Source organism: Ictidomys tridecemlineatus, chromosome 6 (assembly GCF_052094955.1).
Source record: "Ictidomys tridecemlineatus isolate mIctTri1 chromosome 6, mIctTri1.hap1, whole genome shotgun sequence".
Taxonomy (NCBI): Eukaryota; Metazoa; Chordata; class Mammalia; order Rodentia; family Sciuridae; genus Ictidomys; species Ictidomys tridecemlineatus.
In genome coordinates, this window is record NC_135482.1 from 112,726,923 (window position 1) to 112,746,063 (window position 19,141).

The following is a 19,141-nucleotide window of genomic DNA, read 5'->3' on the forward strand; positions in this document are numbered from 1 at the left end:
GCCCAGTACAGCCTTAGGCACAAATTGATAAATAATTTATACATATTAATCAAATTCAGTCATGGAGTATCTGGACATACAGACATCCTAAATCACATCAGAAACACCAGATAAAGGAGCTTATCAGCTTCATCAAATGCAACCCCCTCACCTAAGACCCATAAAAAGAGGAACTCCCTGAAACTGGCATAGCTAGCTCACAACACCCAGGCCTGTGCCCAGCTAAAGACAGTATGAGTTTTTATAGGGTCTTTTTTTTTTTTAATTTAGTTTTTTGAGTTTTAAAATCTTTGTTTTTGTGAATTGTGCACTGGGGATGGAACCCCAGGCCTTGCACATTTTAGGCAAGTGATGATAAACACTGATTAACACCCCAGAACCCTAGAGTAACTTTTAAACCAGAGCTCTGATTCTACTTTTGTATCTCAAAGACTTCAGTTGCCCTACCATTGCTTATTGCTCAATGACCCTGTTTCTTAGCTATCATTCAGGTTTCTCTGTGGTCATGTTCTAACTGAGCTTTTCTATTTTTCCTGTAATTCATGCACTAATTAAACTCGGCTACCTGTTTTCTACTTTTTTCACGGGTCTGTGTGTTTGCATCTTCAGCTTGGCTTTTACTGTCAAAACCTTCCCCTGCTCCAGAGTCCAGTAAAACAGCTGAGTTTCTCCTTGAAGCTGTCATCCCCACATTCTCTCACCTCCACTAAAAGAACTCATTTTCCTATCTGAACTCTTAGCTGGCACCTTGAATATGGCATAGCATTATTTTCATATCTACTAATTGATAAATCCCCTGAGTACAAGGTCATGCTTTTGTTTCCTCTGCTATATAGCACTAATTATTGCATCATATATGGGTGAATTATATTGAATATACATGAACTTTTTTTTCTTTAGTTGTAGATGACATAATAATTTTAATTTTTTTTAACATTTTTTAGTTTGGAAGTGGTTGGAAACAATACCTTTATTTTATTTATTTATTTTTATGTGGTGCTGAGGATCGAACCCAGGGCCTTGCATGTGCTAGACAAGCGCTCTACCGCTGAGCCACAATCCCAACCCATAATTTTATTTGTATTTATTTTGTGTGTGTGGTGCTGAGGATGAACCCAGTGCTTCACATGTGCTAGGCAAGCACTCTACCACTGAGCCACAATCCCAGCTCTACATGAACTTTTGATATGTTAGTTTTTAGGCAGCTGGTCCAAGGATTGTCAAAAACTCTTGCTGTATATTGGCCTACAAATAAATGCATTCAATCCAGAAAACACACAGATCTAAACAACATTTTTATTCCTGGAACTTCATTTAGGAGAAAATTTGTTTCCCAGTTTGACCTATTTTTACAATATTGACCATTCTTTATGTTGACTCTTCTTTTCTAGGGCACTGTCTTTAGTCTTGAGTCTGAGGAAGAAGAATACCCTGGTGTCATTGCAGAAGATAGCAATGACATTTATATCCTGCCTAGTGACAACTCCGGACAAGTCAGTCCCCCAGAGTCTCCAACTGTGACGACTTCTTGGCAGTCAGAGAGCCTACCTGTCTCACTGTCAGCTAGCCAGAGTTGGCACACAGAAAGCCTACCAGTGTCCCTAGGGCCCGAGTCCTGGCAGCAGATTGCAATGGATCCTGAAGAAGTCAAAAGCTTAGATAGCAATGGAGCTGGAGAAAAGAGTGAGAACAACTCTTCTAACTCTGACATTGTGCATGTGGAGAAAGAAGAGATACCTGAGGGTGTGGAAGCAGCAGCTGGGACTGCCTTGCCAGCCAGGGAGTTGCAAGAGGCATTCCCTGGAGCCCCTGCTCCCTGGCTTCCACACATTACTGCCACTTCTTTGCTGGAGATGAGGGAACATGATGCAGAAATGATTGCAATTAAGAAAGCCAGCCCTGCTCCATCACTGTTTGTAGAGCTTGATGAAGATGAGGTGAGAGCAGCAGCCATGGAACCTAGTGAAGTGGAGGAGGGGGTGCCCTCTGCACTGCCAAGTGACAAGGAGATCCCTATAAGGAAGAGGAGTTTTAGTGAGGAATCATCCCCTGCTGCAGAAGGAAAGGCCCTACTCTCTTCTGAGGGCAAGTCTATGCTGTTATTTGGAGGGGCTGCTGTTGTCGCCATCCTGGCAGTGGCAGTTGGGGTTGCACTGGCTCTGAGAAAGAAGTAGCTGCTGCTTCAGAAGAGAAAGAAGACAAGGGGATCTAAAGTTGATTTGTCCTTGCTGGAATATGAACTGGCAACTGCCAATGGGACATTTGTGGAACACTCTGGGAGGATTGGAGGTGTCCACTCAACAAGGCAGCAATGGGATCCATCTATTAGGGCTGGTCAGAGGATATTCACCTTGGTCTAATTGTCAGTTCCAAAGGGCCTTGGCTCATTCTAGATTCAGATTCTTATAAGAGTAAAGTATTCCCTCTAGAACAGGGTTTCTCTGCCTTGGCGCTGTGGACATTTCAAGAATTCCTTGTTGTAGGGGCCATCCTGTGCATGGTAGGATGGTCCGCAACATCCCAGCCCCCACCCATCAAATGTCAGGAGCACCCTATTCCCAGTGAGGACAACCCAGAATGTCTCCAACATTGCCAAATGTTCCCTGTGGGCAAAATCATCCCCCATTGAGGACTACTGCTTTAGAGGGAGAGGCTTTATTTAGAAAACTCTGGGGTAGAAATTTCTAGTGCAGAGGTCTTAGCTGTGGGCTCTACAGCTGTGGGCTTGTCACCCATTCATCTCCTTGGAGTTTCATTCTTTCCCAGTGGCCATCCTGTATTCTACAGCTGTTCCTTTTAGGCTCCCACCACCCAACACACAATTTCATCTTTTAATATGAGGGTGCTCTTCCCTCATCCCACAACCTCTCAGGTACCACACTGCTCCTTCTTTTCCCCATACTCCTTTTCATTCTGATCCTGAGAGCAAGGGCTCCTCTGGTGCCCTGGCCACCTCTGACAAACCCTTGAAGCTTCCTGTAGCTTCTTCTTGCAGCAATGCTGCCTTTAAGAACCTTTGAAAAAACACTTAGAAGAAAACATTGTAGAGACCTTGGGTCCCCTAATTTGGGAATGCAGTGCTGGTAACTGGCTACTGGAGGATAGTCATTTAGCCAGGGATCACCCTGTTTCCCTATGGTGACTTGCCAGTAGCACCTCTCATCAGATGCTGTCTGCCCTTGGGTTAGTATATTTTCCCCAGTATCTGGCCTCAGTCTTATCCAGCTCCACTATGGGTCTCTTGTGACATGGTGAAGATCGTCACCCTTGGGCTTACAGAACCAATTGAGTCATATCTCCTATTAAACATACTATCATTGAAATAAAATGATAAGTATCTTTTTATTACCTAATACTAAATATCACTGAAATAAAAAGTTGGAAAAGGAAGCTTGACTTTCAAGACTGAGGCTACAGTTGAGATTCTAGATTGTCCTTTAGAGATCAAGAGCAGAGGCTCTGCTAAAGTCCTCACAGCTCAAATGTCAGGGAAAGAAACCAGAAGGACCCAAAGCAGTTTGTGCCAGTTGAGAATCAGCATCATTTTCAGTCTGATCCTGTCCCTAGAGGAGGGGTGGAACTGTGTTCTCTCATGCCTGAGGGCCACAGTGTCACTCTGCAGGGCATACATGCTGGTAAGAAGTCATCTCAGATCTATCTTAGTCAATGTAACAGATTACTTTTTAGATCGTGAAATTGATAATAAAATACTTTATCTACCATGATTACTAAGACCTGATGTTTTAAATGGACTTTCTTTTTGAAATAAGATCTTCTTAAATATTTTTAGAAGTCAAGAAGAGATCCAATGGAGCTGAGGTTGTGGCTCAGTGGTAGAGGGCTTGCCTAGCACATGTGAGGCACTGGGTTTCATCCTCAGCACCACATAAATAAAGTTTTTTTTAAAAAAGTTTCTATTAAACAAAAGATCCAAGCGTGTTTGTGTGACTTAACAGTGTCATCATGCATCATATCTTTTTTGTTTTGTTTTTGTTTTTGTAATGCTAGGGATCAAACCCAGGAAACTGAGCATGCTTGGCCTGCACTCTGCCACTGAGCTTTCCCCTGCCCCCAGCCCATGCACTGTTTCTTTATGTTCTGATTTTCAGCGTCCCATCTAAAGAGTAGTGTTTCTTAAGGATTTTGTTCACCTTAATTAACATAGCTGGAGGTGAGGGGGTGAAATAAGGTTGTTGAAGTAAAGACCTATTTTTATCTGTGGGTTCTGACACTTGGCATGGGATTATTCTGTATTACAATTGCTTTTTCACTTTATTTTATTATTTCATTTTATTTTACATTTGCATTATTGTGGATTGAACCTAGGGCCTTGAGCATGCTCATCCAGGGCTCTACCACCAAGCTACACCCAAGCCCTGCCTTGTTTTAAATTTTATAGTACTTTAAAAGAGGGTCTCACCAAGCTGCCTAGGATGGCCTCAAACTTGTAATCCTTCTGCCTCAGCCTCACAAGTAGCTGGGATTACAAGCGAGTGACCCTGCACCTGGCTCTAATTGCTGTATTTATGGTGGCATAGGTTTAGATCAGAGAGACCAGTGAGTTAGGACCTTGATTTCTGTTTTCTTTTCATACTAAAATGTGCATTCTTCTGTGCACTCTCATACCCATAGGCTGCTCTGGTTATGCACTGGCAGGATCCAGGTTCATTTCTGAGCTGCCAAGAGACAATGTATAGGTTAGGACATTTGGGTCCGAGCTCTGCAAAGGCGAGAATAAGGAAGAAGTGTGATATTGAACTGGCTACTTGCTGCCTTTTTTGCCCAGCTGTTGAACATTAACCTAAAGTAATTTGGCCAAGTGTATTTTCTGGTTAAATACCCTTTGTTAGTTGCTGAGTAGTAGAATGTGTCACTGTCCCTTTTCTTTCCTTACTTTCTGAACCTCTGCCTCTGGCAGTGGGAAGAAGTAACTATAATGAGGGATTCTTCTTGCTACAGCCCTTAGTTTTTGCTATTACATTTGAATTCTGTGTGTGTATACACATACACACACACACATATATATGTATATGTATATGCATATATATGTATATATGTATATATATATATATATATATAATCTCAAATTCCTCTACCTCTTTTGGGGAGGGTGGTCTGGTAATATCAACCTATTCCTTCTTGTCCCCTGATACACATGACATCCAAGTCTAAGCTAAAGGAATGATCCAGAATACACCCAACTTCTTTAGGGGATGCAAATGTAGAACTGAATATCACCCTGTTTCTCATCCTTTGTTCTTTGTGAACTACAGAGGAAAATTTTGTTAGTTTATGTAGAACATTTCTAGTCTCCCCAGTGTTGGAGGTGGAACCCGGATCCTTGAGCATGCTGGACGAATGCTCTTTCACTGTACTGTGTCCCCAGTCCTCTATAGAACTCTTTTTTTTTTCTTTCAGTACTTGCAGGAAATGAAACCCACATGCTCAGTATAGAACTCTTCTTAATTGATCTATTGAATGTAATGATTTCTGATTACTTGGCAAAAAAAAACAGTGAAGGTTTCCTGAGAAAAATGTCAGTATTAAAAAATGCCAACTCATCCTCTTTTAATGTGCTAATTTTGGGCCCATAATAATCAGTACCTACCATGTGCCTTAGGAGGACTTTAGTGATCATTACTGCCCTCTAGAGAGTATTCTAGATAAAGAAATGCCACTGTCCACTTGGATCATGCATTCCCCACCTAAAGGTATCCTTGACTCTTCTTGCTTGTGTTCCTGTCCCATCTCCTATCAAATACAGCCACTACCTGGATTTGTTGTGTGGGGTGGAAAGGGGAGGTAAACAGTGAACCTGGAGATGTATTTTTGAACTGCAACTGCCACTAATTTTCTTAGCCTTTGTGCTAATTCCTTCCAATAATATAAAAGCAATGCATGCTCCTTGCCTTTTTTCCCTGAAGGTGTGATGTGTAGACATTTGATTTTTCTCATTTTAAGAGCTCTTTTGTAGAAATAAAAGTTTTTATAGGTGAGACATTGTATCCCTTCTTTTTCCTTTCTCCTGTCTTTTCACACAGACATCTCTTTCACAGAACTTGATGTGGTGATCATATTTGGCAAGCAGGCCAGAGGCCCTCCAATCAGTAATAGAATCAACTTTCAGCCTATGAATGAATCTCCTTTCCAACAAAATGCTCTATGCCAGAATAGAGCTCTCCCTGCTGTCATCTGAGAGATCTGTGTGTTTTTTGCAAATATTTTTGCAAATATTAGCTGCACCTTGGCAACACACCAGAGCTTATTCCTGGGCCTCGCCTACCTTCACACACTATCACAGGTCTAATGCCTATTCCTATGTCTGTGCTTCTACAGACTGAAGAAATCTAACCATAATTTTGTAATTTTCTTGAAGTCTTGTAGTATATAAGAGACAAGGCTACAATTTGACTTAATCTTGACACCATGTTTAGTGCTTTTTCCAAGTTCTTGCTGTTTGAGAAAGATAAGATAATGTTCAGCACTTCTAATCACAGCTCATGTCTTCCTCCTTAGATGCTGAATGAGATGCCTTGTGGGTGCAGAAGAATTGTCAGTGCTGGTGACTTCTCTTTTGCTTTCTTGGTTAATGTGTTGGTGGTTTTGCACGCAAGCAAGGCTAGGCAACCTGACATGGGGATCATCACCAAATGCTAAGGGAGCCAGGTGCAGGTGGCACCATGACACATTTTTCTCTCTTCCCCTTCCCCTAGTTTTTGGTTCTCTCTGTTCCTCCTTCCCTGCTGACCATACGCCTGTAGGTTTTGCTTGGCCTTTCCACACTCAAGAGTTCACGACCAGGATTGACCCAGATCTTGCTCAGTTGACCCATGACTTCACTCTGGTAAACCCTTCCCTTACCATCCATAGCACAATGTCAATTTTTGCCTTGCTAATAGAGCCCGACTCTATAGCAGGGAAGAGTGAAATTCAGTCACTTATTATAGTTACCTCCTTTATCAAGAGGACTCCATGGAAAGTTGGAAACTGTCGTGTTTCTAAAATATCAGTTCATCCCATCTTCCCTTTAGCCCCCACCTGACTTGTGTGTTTCCTGGTTCACTCCATTGAGGTCCTCTCCATGTTGATGTTTAATCCACAGGACGCAAACCAGACAGCGACTTCATTGTAGCTCAAGTGGGAGTTGTTCTCAGGGATATTTGCAAGGCCTTGTCATAAGTTCAGAGTAGCAGCTGCTCACCTCTTCCCACCTCTCCTGAGGGGGCCTTTTATAGTTATATTGCTCACCTCAGTGGGTGATCTTCATGCAACTAGGAAAAACTGAATGTACAATTTAAACAAAGGTATTGACACTTTAAGATTACTAGTTTGCTGCCTTTTTCCCCTTGAAAAAGAAAATGAAGTACTTCTTCCTTGTAAAGAATCATTCTGGAATAAGTTGGATTATTACTGATGTTTTCTAGCAAGAGAACTGTATTATGCACATGAACCATTGCCTGGCACCAAAGGAAAGAAAAAATTTACTTCCTACCCTTGTATCTGCTGTTATAGCCTTCCATTTCTTTTTTCCTTCAGATTAAAGTGCCTCTTAATATCTGACTTGTTCTTTGATTGAGCTCAATTTATTATTGACTTTGATGCTCTCATTTCCCCCAAATGATGTAATTAAATTGTAATTTTGGTAATTAAGTTAACATGCATTTTTACTTAAGCAGCAGGTATTTCCTTTTTCTGAATGAAGCTCCTTTAGCTCTGCTCATTACTGCTGTGGTTTGCTCAATTTATCGTTGCAAATTGTTCTGGCTCTGTTTCCCTCCTGTTGCCTACCTTTTGGACAATCTACTCATCATCAGGGAAATATTCCAAAATTCAAGTCTGAATTTTGCTTTTCATCAGCGGCAATGTCTTGAGGAGAACATTTTGGAGGTGGCAAGAAAATGAGACTTGAAGATGAGCAACAATTTATTTTCTTATTCATATAGCAACCTCATGTGCTGACTTAAGGGGGATCATTTCAGAGCATTAGTCTTGTCATATTTATAAGTACACACCATTTTGTTAGATTTCCAGTTCTGAAAACCTAATCGTCATATTGAAAGGACACCCCACGTTCTAGTTCCCAGTCAGCAAAAGCTAATGATGCCACTAGAAAATGAACCCAGGTATGGGAGCTGAGGTCCTCTAAGGCAGCTTTAGGTACCTCAGTAGGTGATGCTGGACCCTGAGAGCTGAGATCAGGGAGGATCTGACCAACTGAGTGGCTGGAATATTCTGCTGGACTTTTAGTGGAGGAAGCTTTTCATCTTTAGCAAAGGATGTTCTGACACAACAAATATTTTGAAAACAAGGGGAAAATATTCTCTGAATTAAAGTCACCTCAGTTATATCCACACTATCAGTATGTTATCAGAACAAAATCCATCAACTAACGGGATATGCCAAGTTCTAATGGCTAGAATGTGCTCAACATTGGAACCTTGTTTTTGTTTTTTTGTTTTTTTTTTTTAAAGAGAGAGTGAGAGAGGAGAGAGAGAGAGAATTTTTAATGTTTTATTGTTTAGTTCTCTGCGGACACAACATCTTTGTTGGTATGTGGTGCTGAGGATCGAACCCGGGCCGCTCGCATGTCAGGCGAGCGCGCTACCGCTTGAGCCACATCCCCAGCCCTGGAACCTTGTTTTTGATACAGTGGGTCTTTTATGTTAGCTTGGGGAGAGGGGGTGATAACCTTGCTTTATACTCAAGAAAGCGTATCAGATGCTGAATGAAAAAATTTGACACCAAGACCTTTATGAGCTGTATTAAATGGTGGCCAAGGATATTAATATAAGTGAAACAGTGGAAGGTCAAAATTTTGTGAATGATCAATGGGAGAAAATAGTCTGAAATTACTTGCTGTTCAGATTTCTTTCCCATCAGTTTAGATTTGACTATTTTTTCAAATGGCTTCTTTTGGATGAAAATCTCTCCCCTAATGAGCCCAATTATAATGACTGCTGCATGTATGAGCGTGTATGGAGGCATCTGTGTGATTCACCCTATTTCTACTGTGATGTAAATCTTTATTTTTAAAAAAGCCCACTCAAAAACATTCAAAATAATAGTGTCACTTAAAGATTTATATCAAATGGTGGCCTTCATACTGCAGGTAATAGAAAAATGTTTTTGGTTAAGAAGAAACGGTATATTAGTCCCTCTGTGCTCTTGCTATTGTCTATATGCTTCCCCCAAGCAATCACATTGTTTTGTTTGTTCGTTTTTGGTTTTTGGTTTTTCCAGGTTGTGGGGATTGAAGCCAGGGGTGCTGTACCACTGAGCTGCAATCCCAGTCCTATTCATTTATTTTGAGACAGGGTCTCACTACATTGCATAGGCTGATCTTGAACTTCTGATCCTCCTGTTTCACCCTCCAGAAAAGCTGGCATTCCAGGTGTGCACCACCACATCCAGACCAAAGCATTACATTTGCAGACATAGGACTTTACTGTTGAAGGTGACACAAGTGATGTGGGCCCAACACACATCGCCACACTTCCAGACTGAATCCTAGACCGTGGCTTCCAGGTGTGAAAGGCCTATTCTGAACCACTGCTAACCTGAAGCTTTTCCTTCCATAAAGGAAAGGTTCTACCTGAGTGAGTTGGAATTACCTGTATTTATTTGGACCCTGTCTCTCAGAAGGGGAAGCACTTCACCTGCATAACTGATAAATCTAACAGTGTTTGTCTTTTATGCCTAGAGGCCTGTTCTGTCCTGAGGCAGATTCCATGCTTGGACGAACTCAGTGGGGGTTGGGGCTGAAAACAATTATGATAAGTTTATTAATAGGACATCTGGCATTCCATGAGCTTCCAAATGTTATCAAAGCCTTGCCTTCTTGGAAAGAGGAAAAATATATTTAGCTGCTTGATTTTGGACACACTGGTTTACATGGGCCCTCATATTGCCATGACACCTTTTAAATAATTCTCTTAACACAAGGAAATCAAACTAAACTATGTATTGAGGCCAGAGTTTGCCACGGTCCGAGAACAGCATCTTAGTCTAGAACCTCTGGGTCATTTGGCCAGGCTTTTACAGATTGTTACTTCTTCGATATCAGGATGTCCCCTGTTTTGAGAGGAAGTTCTCACATGCATATGGGGGGGGGTATGTGCTGTTCTCCTCCAAGCCTTGCTTTCCTTGAACAGGATGCTGCTTGCTATAAACACCGTGCTCCAAGGGTGCACTTTAATAAACATTAACTTTAAAAAAAAAAAAAAAGCACTAAGTGTTTGTTTTCTGCCCTCACTGACCCAAAGGCAGTGCCACCCCTACTGCCTAGGCTGGGAGTCAGATAGGGAAAAGCTGGCTCTGGGTCCTGCGTTCTCCAGATCTGGGCACCCACTAACTGTGGGCAGGAGCAGGCTTCACTCCTGGCACTGAAGCAAAGGTTCACGAAATCGTGGAGCGAAGAGCTTTATCCCGCAGCATTCACCTCATTCTCCTTGTCATCAGGGCTCCATCAGTGTAATGGGATGCTCATTCCATCTCTGTGAGAGTCATCAGAGGACTTAGTACTGTAAGTCATGTGGGGGACAGAGGTCCCAGCAGGGAAAGTGACTCTAGACTGTTCCTGCTGATGTAATCTTACTGCTTTCCCACTTCTGCTGTGTGCTATGTCCTCTGTCCACTCTGTTCCCTATTCTAGATAGACCCAATTTGCTCTGATTCCATGGTTGCCCTGAGAAAAAAAAACTATCTCCATCTCCCATTGGGGGTGGGTATCCACCAAAACTGGAGCTCCAGAGCACCCCAGCTACCCTGGTCAACGGACTCCCTACCCTCCAGACCTACACAGGACCTGCAGCTCACCTTCTCAGGCCTGTGACAACTGTCCTAATTGCTGACACCTGCCTGTTGGCCACTCTGACATGTGTCTTCCCCGTACAATGAAGCTTCTGTTTCACCTCCTCCAGGAGGCCTGTGAATGTCCTCCCCACAGAACCCATGTGCTCTGCTTGGGACTCCAGGATGCAGCTAGACAGTGGTGGTGGTACGCAGCATGCTGAGAGGATTCAGGATGCAAATTGAAATAAGGAGATTAAACTTAATTATTAAGAATACTTGAAAGGACGCCCTATGCATGGAAAAAAAGAAGTGTGAGAAAAAAAAAGGATTATTTTCCAGGGGAGGGGAAGGACACCAGTGGCAGAGAGGTTGGCATGCAGTAAAAATCAGGAACTGACACTGAGGGAGGTGCCTGAAAGGCCTCTAGATCTACATCAGCTAGCAGGTGTGCTGCCCTAGGTGGAATTGGGTCTTGCTAGGTGCCTTCTGTACCTGCAAGCTCTAGATCCCCCATGGCAAGAAGATCAGCTACCAGAAGGTAAGATGGCTATACTTCCACAGAGATGACTCCAACTTGTCCAGGATTATCATCAGCTGAACAATGTGCTACCAGAGGTGGAATGGGTCTGGCTTGGCACTGTCTGATCCCACAAGCTCTAGCTTCATAGTGGCTTGAAGGCCTGCTGCCACAGTGGGAAGGGGCTCTACTCCAGTGAATATTGCCCCAACTGTCTTAAGATCCACAGCATCCATACCACGTGCTGTAAGAGATGGGAATTAAGTCTGATTCAACTGCTTCTAGACATTCAAGCTTTAGATCCCCCATGGTTGGGAGATCAGTTACAAGGAGGGATTGCTGTATTTCCACAGAGGTGGCCACAGCCTGCCCAAGATCTTCAAGCAGCTGGACAACATGCTTCCAGAAATAAAATGGGTTTTGACTTGGTCCCATCTGAATCTTCCAGTTTCTAAATCCATGTGGGCTGGAAAGACCTGCTGCTCCAGTAGGAAGAGGCTCTACCCCAACTAGAGAATGCTGCCCCAACCACCTCAGGATGCACAGCATCCAGACTATGTGCTTCTAGAATTGGAATGAAGTCTGGCTGATTCTGGACCTGCCACCTCTACATCTCCCATGGCTAGAGGACCAGTTACCAAAGGTGAGATGATTATCTCTACAGAGATGGCCCCAGCTTGCTCAGGATCCTCAGCAGCTGGGCCATGTGCAACCAGAAGTGGAATGGTGTCTGACTCAGTCCCATCTGAATCTGGATGATCTAACTTCATAGTGACTTAAAGGACTGATGCCCTAGGTGGAGGGGGCTCCACTCCAACTACTATTGCCCCAGCTGCCTCAAGATCCACAGCCTCCAGACTTTATTGGGCCAGAGTTAGAATAAAATCTGGCTCTGCTGCTTCTGAGAGATCCATCTGCAGCCACAAAGAAAAATGGCTGTATCTCCACAGAGGTGGCCCTAGCCTGCCCAAGATCCTTAGATGCTGGATCACATGCGGCCAGAGGTGGAATGGAGTCTCACTTGGCGTCATCTAATCCTGCCAGCTTTAGCTCCTTGGTGGGTCGATGGTGGGCTGCCCTAGAGAGGGATCCACCCCAACTAATGTTGCCTCAGCTGCCACAGGATCCACAGCATCTGGACCATGTGCTGTAGAGTTGGAATGAAGTCTCACAGGGCTGCTTCTGTAAGCTTACTGTGGCTGGAAGATTAGCTTCCAGAAAGGGAGAGAGAGCTGTATCTCCACAGAGATGGCCCCAGCTGCCTCAATATCCACAGATGTTGGAATATTTGTTGGAAAATGTGAAATGTCCTCTAGACTGGTTGCTTGGGACTGAGTTGCCTCCTGCTTCATAGATGGCACTATGGTCTCTGGTGACTCATGCTGTCCCTCTGGGGATGGTGCCAGAGCTGACCCTTCCTCCAGTGTTGCTGGTATCACTGACTTTCCTTTTCCTCAAGCTCAAGTGCTCTGTCTCTGGGCTGCCTCAAATCTAAGGACTGATTTGGGAAGGCTGCCAGAGGCAGCTCTATATCTGGAGGTGGCGCTGGAACTACGGGAAAAAAATCCCGAATATGACTGCCTGAGCCTTTTCCATTCACAGAGGACTCCTGCCACTACTGAGAGAAGCTCCAGCCCCCATCCACACAATAGGACATCTTCTCAGACTGAGACTGGGGTCCCCTGCCTGCAGGTTCCTGGGTGGTCCTGCTCCTGGCCAAATGCCAGTCCCCTTGCTTCCTCCTGGTGGGGCCCAATACCAACCCCTCCTCACATGTTCTCAGTCACCACCACAAGCCTCCTCACCATAGGCTCAGTCTCACTCAGATATGGGTCTTCCTGCTGGGTCAGGAGTCTATGGATACAGAAGTTGAGGTTCCAGCTGGGCAGTACACAGGCCATGAGCTGGTTCAAGCTGGCCAGGTCTAGGAACCCACAAAAATCCTCAGCATATTTATCCAGCCAGGTTTTCAGGATGGAGCAGAGGGCTCTAGGCATGCCCTAGAGAGTAGGTTCCCATGAACAGGCAACATTGTCCATATGCAGTTGGGCATGGAGAGTAGAGTTGGGAGGTCCATGTGTGGCAGGCTGCTCCTCGTACCTCCTGTCCAGCCTCCATCCAGGATGGTGTGGGCAAGCCTGGCTGGGATAGGCTGTGGTATGGCTGGATGTGGAGCCACTCTGAATGATTCTCACAAGGCCCCTGCTCTGAGCCACTAGCCTCCCCTCTGTTCCTCCACCAGTGCCAAGGACCCCACCCACAGCTATCTATCTCCTCCTCCTTCAGGTGAAGCCCTAGACCTCTAGAGTGAATCCAAACAAGTGCTAGACCCCTGAATTTACCCAGCCCTTCTCTACTCCAGCCTCCCAAGTGTCCCCACTCTGGAGACAGGAGCCCTCCCTCTTGACTCAAAGCCCATCCACTTATTTTTTTTAACTTTTATTTATTAAATAATTTGTTTTTATATGGTCCTGACGATCAAACCCAGGGCCTTGCATTTGCTACGCGAATGCTTTACCACTGAGCCACAACCCCAGCCCCAGCCCTGCTTCTGAGAGATCTTACTTGTTCATTCTCACAATCTGGCTGAAGATTCTATGTCTAGAGGTAGTCAGGAAGGCCTCACCTTTAATGTCCTATGCCCCTCACCTGCCAGTATGCCTAGTGAGACTGAAATTCCCAATAGGAATGGAAGCCCAGGAGGTCTGGGAAGTTTATCTGCTCTGCTCCCTGAATGATATGCTCAGTGATTAGAAATGTGCCTACACACAGTACGTGCTTCATATATGTTTGTGCAAATAATGAAGCCAACCAGCTTCTTTCCAGATATCTATCTCATTGGGCCCAGGCCCCCTCAGGCCACCCCTAGAAATCCTTGTCTGGCATCTAGGTCCACGGCCCTTCTAGAGGTAGTCCCCAACCTCCTTGCCAAATAGGGAAGCTACTGTGCCCAAGATCTCAGAGAAGTGAGGCCTGAGGCAAGAGATTCTTCATGGAGTGGGTGGAGGGGGTCATTACACAGAGAAGCCTACAGCCTGAGGCAGCTATTTTACAGAGACAGGCCCAGGGCAAGCCTAGGGCCTAGGGCTCATCTCTATCACTTGGTCCTTTAAATACCATAGGACGGTGGTCCTCTGCAAACACCAGTTTCCACAGAGCTGACTGAAGAAGCTCAGAGAGCTAGAGGACATTCCTAAGAACTAACAAGCAGGTGGCATGGCCTCCTGGGCTTAAAGGGGTGTGCACCTTTTGCACAGCAGGCCCAGCACCTGCCAGCTGGTTGTGAATTTTCAACAGGTATGCAGGAAGGCAGGAACAAAAAATGGATCCTTGTTAACAGTCACCAGTTGGTTCACAAGCTTCTCCACTATTCCCAACTCCAGGGTCGCCACCCTGCAGGTCTCATCCAGGACTGGGCTGACTCATTTTCACCCTAGAAGGAACAATGCTAACATGGAAACAGTAGCATACTACAAAGTGACTCACTGCCATACAGTGAAATGAAAACAGCACCAAAAGAATTTTCCTTTATATATACATGCATCCACACGTGCACACACTCACATACTTGGGAAGGGTCTCTGGAGCCATCTACCTCTGGGCTCCTTCAGAAAAATCTCAAGAGGTGTCAAGGTGAAGGATGATCTAGCATCTTGAGGTGAGCGAAGTCCTCCTCAGCAATTTCCTGAGGCCTGAGCCTTGGTGATTTGGGAGACATGAGATCATCCCTCTCAGTGGTCCTGACAAGTGAGCTGGATGGGGCTGGCTCTATAATGTGGCTACCAGGGCTCCAAGTCCTATTTGGTCTATTGTCAAGGAAATAAGGTCACTTTTCTGGGGTCCTCTTACTTGAACCTCTCCCTCATACAAGACCACCCCAAAGACCCACAGGCATGATGGCTGATCCCCTCCCCACATTACCTGCATGACTGAACATGACTGGCATATTGTTATGCCAATGCACCCTGGCCCACCATCCCTGAGGCAGGCCTCAGTGTACCCAGTACCCCAGCACTGGGGAGACAAAGCCATGTTCATATCCAGCCCTTTTTTCTTTCCAGGTATGTGACCCTGGATGAGTCGTGCCTCTCAGGGCCTCCTCAGTCTCCCCACCTGATCCCTGGGGATTATTCTAGCATCTGTTTCCAAGTATGTCATCAGGTGTAGTACATGCCCATTAAGTACCTGTATTACCCATGAAACACTAAGTGTGGAGTCACATGCATAGACACATACCTGGGAAGGGTCTGGAGCCGTCCACCTCTGGGCTCCTTCAGAAAAATCTCCAGAGGTGTCAAGGCAAAGGCTGATCTAGCATCTTGAGGTGAGTGAAGTCCTCATTACAAAAAAAAAAAAAAAAAAAAAAAATCCCAGGCTGGAGTTGTGGCTCAGTGGTAAAGCACTTGCATAGCATAGCATGTGTAAGGCAATGGGTTTGATTCTCAGCACCACGTAAAAATAAATAAATAAATAAAGGTCCATCAATAATTAATAAAAATATTTTTAAAAATCCCTATTACGTAAATTTAGAGATGTCCAGTGACTAGAAAAGGAAAGACAAAGATTGACATAAAATTCAACCAAGATCTGAGTCCCACAGAGAGATCTAGGGAAAATCACTTGCCTTCTTAAATCACACTTCCTACTCTGCACCATGGGAAGTTTAAAGTGACTGAGACCCAGAGATTTTCCCATTCTAATATAGATCTTCTAATGAAGTTCCAGGGACACTTAGAATTGGTACAAGTGCCTCCTCTAACGATGTAGACACCCCATAAGTGCTCCCAACAACTGCAACCTCTAGTGCTCAAGGCCTGAAGCCCCACCCCTCACCTAGTGGAGAACACAGGAGTGCAATGCTTGGGTCATGGACATACACTTTCCTTGCCTATGTAATGAAGTCTTGCTCTCCACAAAAGCCACTTTACACAAGAGTTCCGACATTTCTGCCTCCCTGGCAATATCTGACATTACACAGCTTTCTAGTATTTGGCAATCTAATGTGTATGAAGTGTTAGAAGTCTTTTCAATAACATTTTTGATTGCTACTGACTTTAAGAATATCTTCCTATACAATCTTTTTTGGACTTTCTGTCCATTAAATTCACTGTTAACCTCACAATCACCCACTTCTCTATGTAGTCATTATCTTTTTCTTTTAGATTTTCAGGCTTTAAGATTTTATATGGTGTGTCCGCCGAGAACTAAAAAATAAACATTAAAAATCCTCTCTCTCTCTCTCTCTCTCTCTCCTCTCTCACTCTCTCTTTAAAAAAAAAAAAAAAAAAAAAAAGATTTTATATGGGGGCTGGGGATGTGGCTCAAGCGGTAGCGCTCACCTGGCATGCGTGTGGCCCGGGTTCGATCCTCAGCACCACATACCAACAAAGATGTTGTGTCTGCCGAGAACTAAAAAATAAATATTAAAAATTCTCTCTCTTTCTCTCTCCTCTCATTAAAAAAAAGATTTTACATGGTACTTTCTTGTCAGATTTTTACTTTACACATATCTTTTCTTACTTTATTAGTTTGCCCATTAAATTTGTTCCCAGTGTCATTTCTTGAATAGAAAGCCTTAAATTTTATGCAAGAATATACATAGATTATCTTTCCTTATTGGTTTGTTCTTCTAAAATTGGATTTAAAACTCCCTTTCTGGCCAGGCATGGTGGTACATGCCTGTAATCCCAGCCTCTCTGAAGGCTGAGTCAGAGGATCATGAGTTCAAAGCCAGCCTCAGCAACTTAGTGAGGCCCTAAGTAACTCAGTGAGATCCTGTCTCTAATAAATAAATACAAAAAAGGGTTGGGGATGTGGTTCAGTGGTTTGCAGATGTCAACCCAGAGTTTTGATATTACAAGGAGGTTCCGCTTTCTGGGCCTGATCCCAAAGGCCTCACTGACAAAGATTCTGTGGTTGGTTTGGTTTAATGCTTTGTATTACTATCTTGAAGTTATTAATAATTTTTCAGGTGCTGGTGATTAAACCCAGGGCCTTGCACATTCTTCACACCCACTCTACCACTGAGCTACACCCCAGTCTCTACTATTAATAATTGTACGAAGGGGACTTGAATGATCATTTTTCACTGGGCCCCACAAGTTATGTAGCTAGTACTGAATAGAGCCATTGTCCAAACTTCTTGTTAACAAAAAAATGTCCTTATTAATAAAACACTATTGGGTGGACTTTGTTATATAAATACATTGAACACATTCTGATAACAATTAACTTGAGACAACATTCACCTTTTTTCCTGGATTCTGCTTGTCATAAAGCTTGAAACTGTGTAAACAGCATGACTTCTGGATTCAGGCAACTCTGCAGTTTGAGCATTTTATTTCAAACCTTTGAACCTCAGTTTCCTTGGTGTTAAAGTGGCAAGGAATAACGCCTACCAATTAAGAGCTGTGGGAGGATGAGCTGAGTTGACACATAGCCTTAGTATGTGGGAGGATGAGGTGAGTTAACACGTAGCCTTAGTATCTGACACAGCTTAGTATCTGGCAGTTAATAGTATCTGACACAGCTTAGTATCTGACAGTTAATAGATGTTCCAGTAATGTTTGTTGCATTCTTTTTCACTTACACACTTTCCAGTCAGTCTACTTGATGGGCTGAGGGTATAGCTCAGTGAAAGTGTGCTTACCTAGCATATAAGATCCATGGGGTCAATTCCCAGGACTGTGAAAAAAAAATCCATGTAGGCAATAGTCACTATCTGGTCCTTAAGATCTCACTTAAAAAAAGTTAGAGGTTAAGGATGAAGAAATAATATTGTCTACTTGAAGAACTAAAAGAAGCTGAAGAAGAAACCACCTGAATACCATCTTGCCTTGAAATTTCCTCCACCAGATTAATTAACCCATTACTTTTAAATTGAGCCTCACAGAAAGTCTCAGAACATAGACAAAATATAGACAAGTTCTTTGTCAGGATATAACACATGTATCCTCTAGTCCAAATCCCAATTGAGCCCTCATTCCCCTCTGAAACCTCATGAGTAGTCTTTAGTGTTCACATTCCTATCAACATTCTGGTCTTCTGAACTTCCATTAGAACCATCCATTTTGCTCTGCTTACAATATTCTAAGACTTATCTAGTCTATATCCACAAACATTTACAAACTCCTTCCACAAACCAGTTCCAACAGAGCAACAACCCTAATTCTGGTATCATTTTTCTGTGTTTGTCAATTTTTTTGTCATTGGGACCAAAATTCTTGACAAGAATAAATTAGAAGAGAAAAAGTTTATTTGGACTTATGGTTTCAGTTCATGATCAGCCAACTCCATTGCTCTGGGCCACAGTGAGGCTGAACATCATGGTTGGAGAGTGTGGTGGAGGAAAGCTGTCAGACTCATAGCAGCCAAGAAGCAGAGAGCGGGGTAAGAAGGGCTGAGAGGCAGATATAGTACAAGGCCATGCCTCAATTGACCTACTTCTTCCCACTATACCCCACCTACCTATAATTACCATCCAATAATCAATTCAAATTATCAATTCACTAATGAGGGTACAAGTCTAATCATTTCATCTTTGAACATTCCTGACTTGCCTAATACATGAACTCTTCAGGGGCCATTAAAGAGCCAAACCATAACATAAGGAGTCTTGCTATGTTGTTCAGGCTGGCTTTAAACTCATGGGTTCAAGTGATCCTCCCACATCAGCATCCTGAGTATTTGGGACTACAAGTGTGCACTCAAAACATGCCCAGCTTACCTAAATAGGTTTTAAAAGGATATTTCAGAGTGTGGTGGCATATGCCTGGAATCCCAATGGCTTGGGAGGCTGAGACAGGAGGATCACAAGTTCAAAGCTGGCCTCAG

The 19,141-nt window shown here is 43.7% G+C and overlaps 1 protein-coding gene across 11 annotated transcripts in view; it reads left to right on the plus strand.

Annotated features, from left to right (window-relative positions):
- The window catches only part of Bcl2l13 (BCL2 like 13), an 80,693-nt gene extending 73,133 nt beyond the window's left edge, over positions 1-7,560 (plus strand). For 5 of the 11 annotated variants that reach the window (XM_040281245.2, XM_013365326.4, XM_013365324.4 and 2 more), the window contains one exon: positions 1,392-3,725. In XM_040281245.2, the coding sequence (XP_040137179.1) occupies positions 1,392-2,174 (783 nt within the window). In that variant the 3' untranslated portion in view covers positions 2,175-3,725. Of the gene's footprint in view, positions 1-1,391; positions 3,726-6,516 lie in introns of those variants that run through there. The other 6 variants (XR_013423233.1, XR_005731988.2, XM_040281251.2 and 3 more) reach the window with 3 other exon arrangements.
- Positions 7,561-19,141: the final 11,581 nt, after the last annotated feature.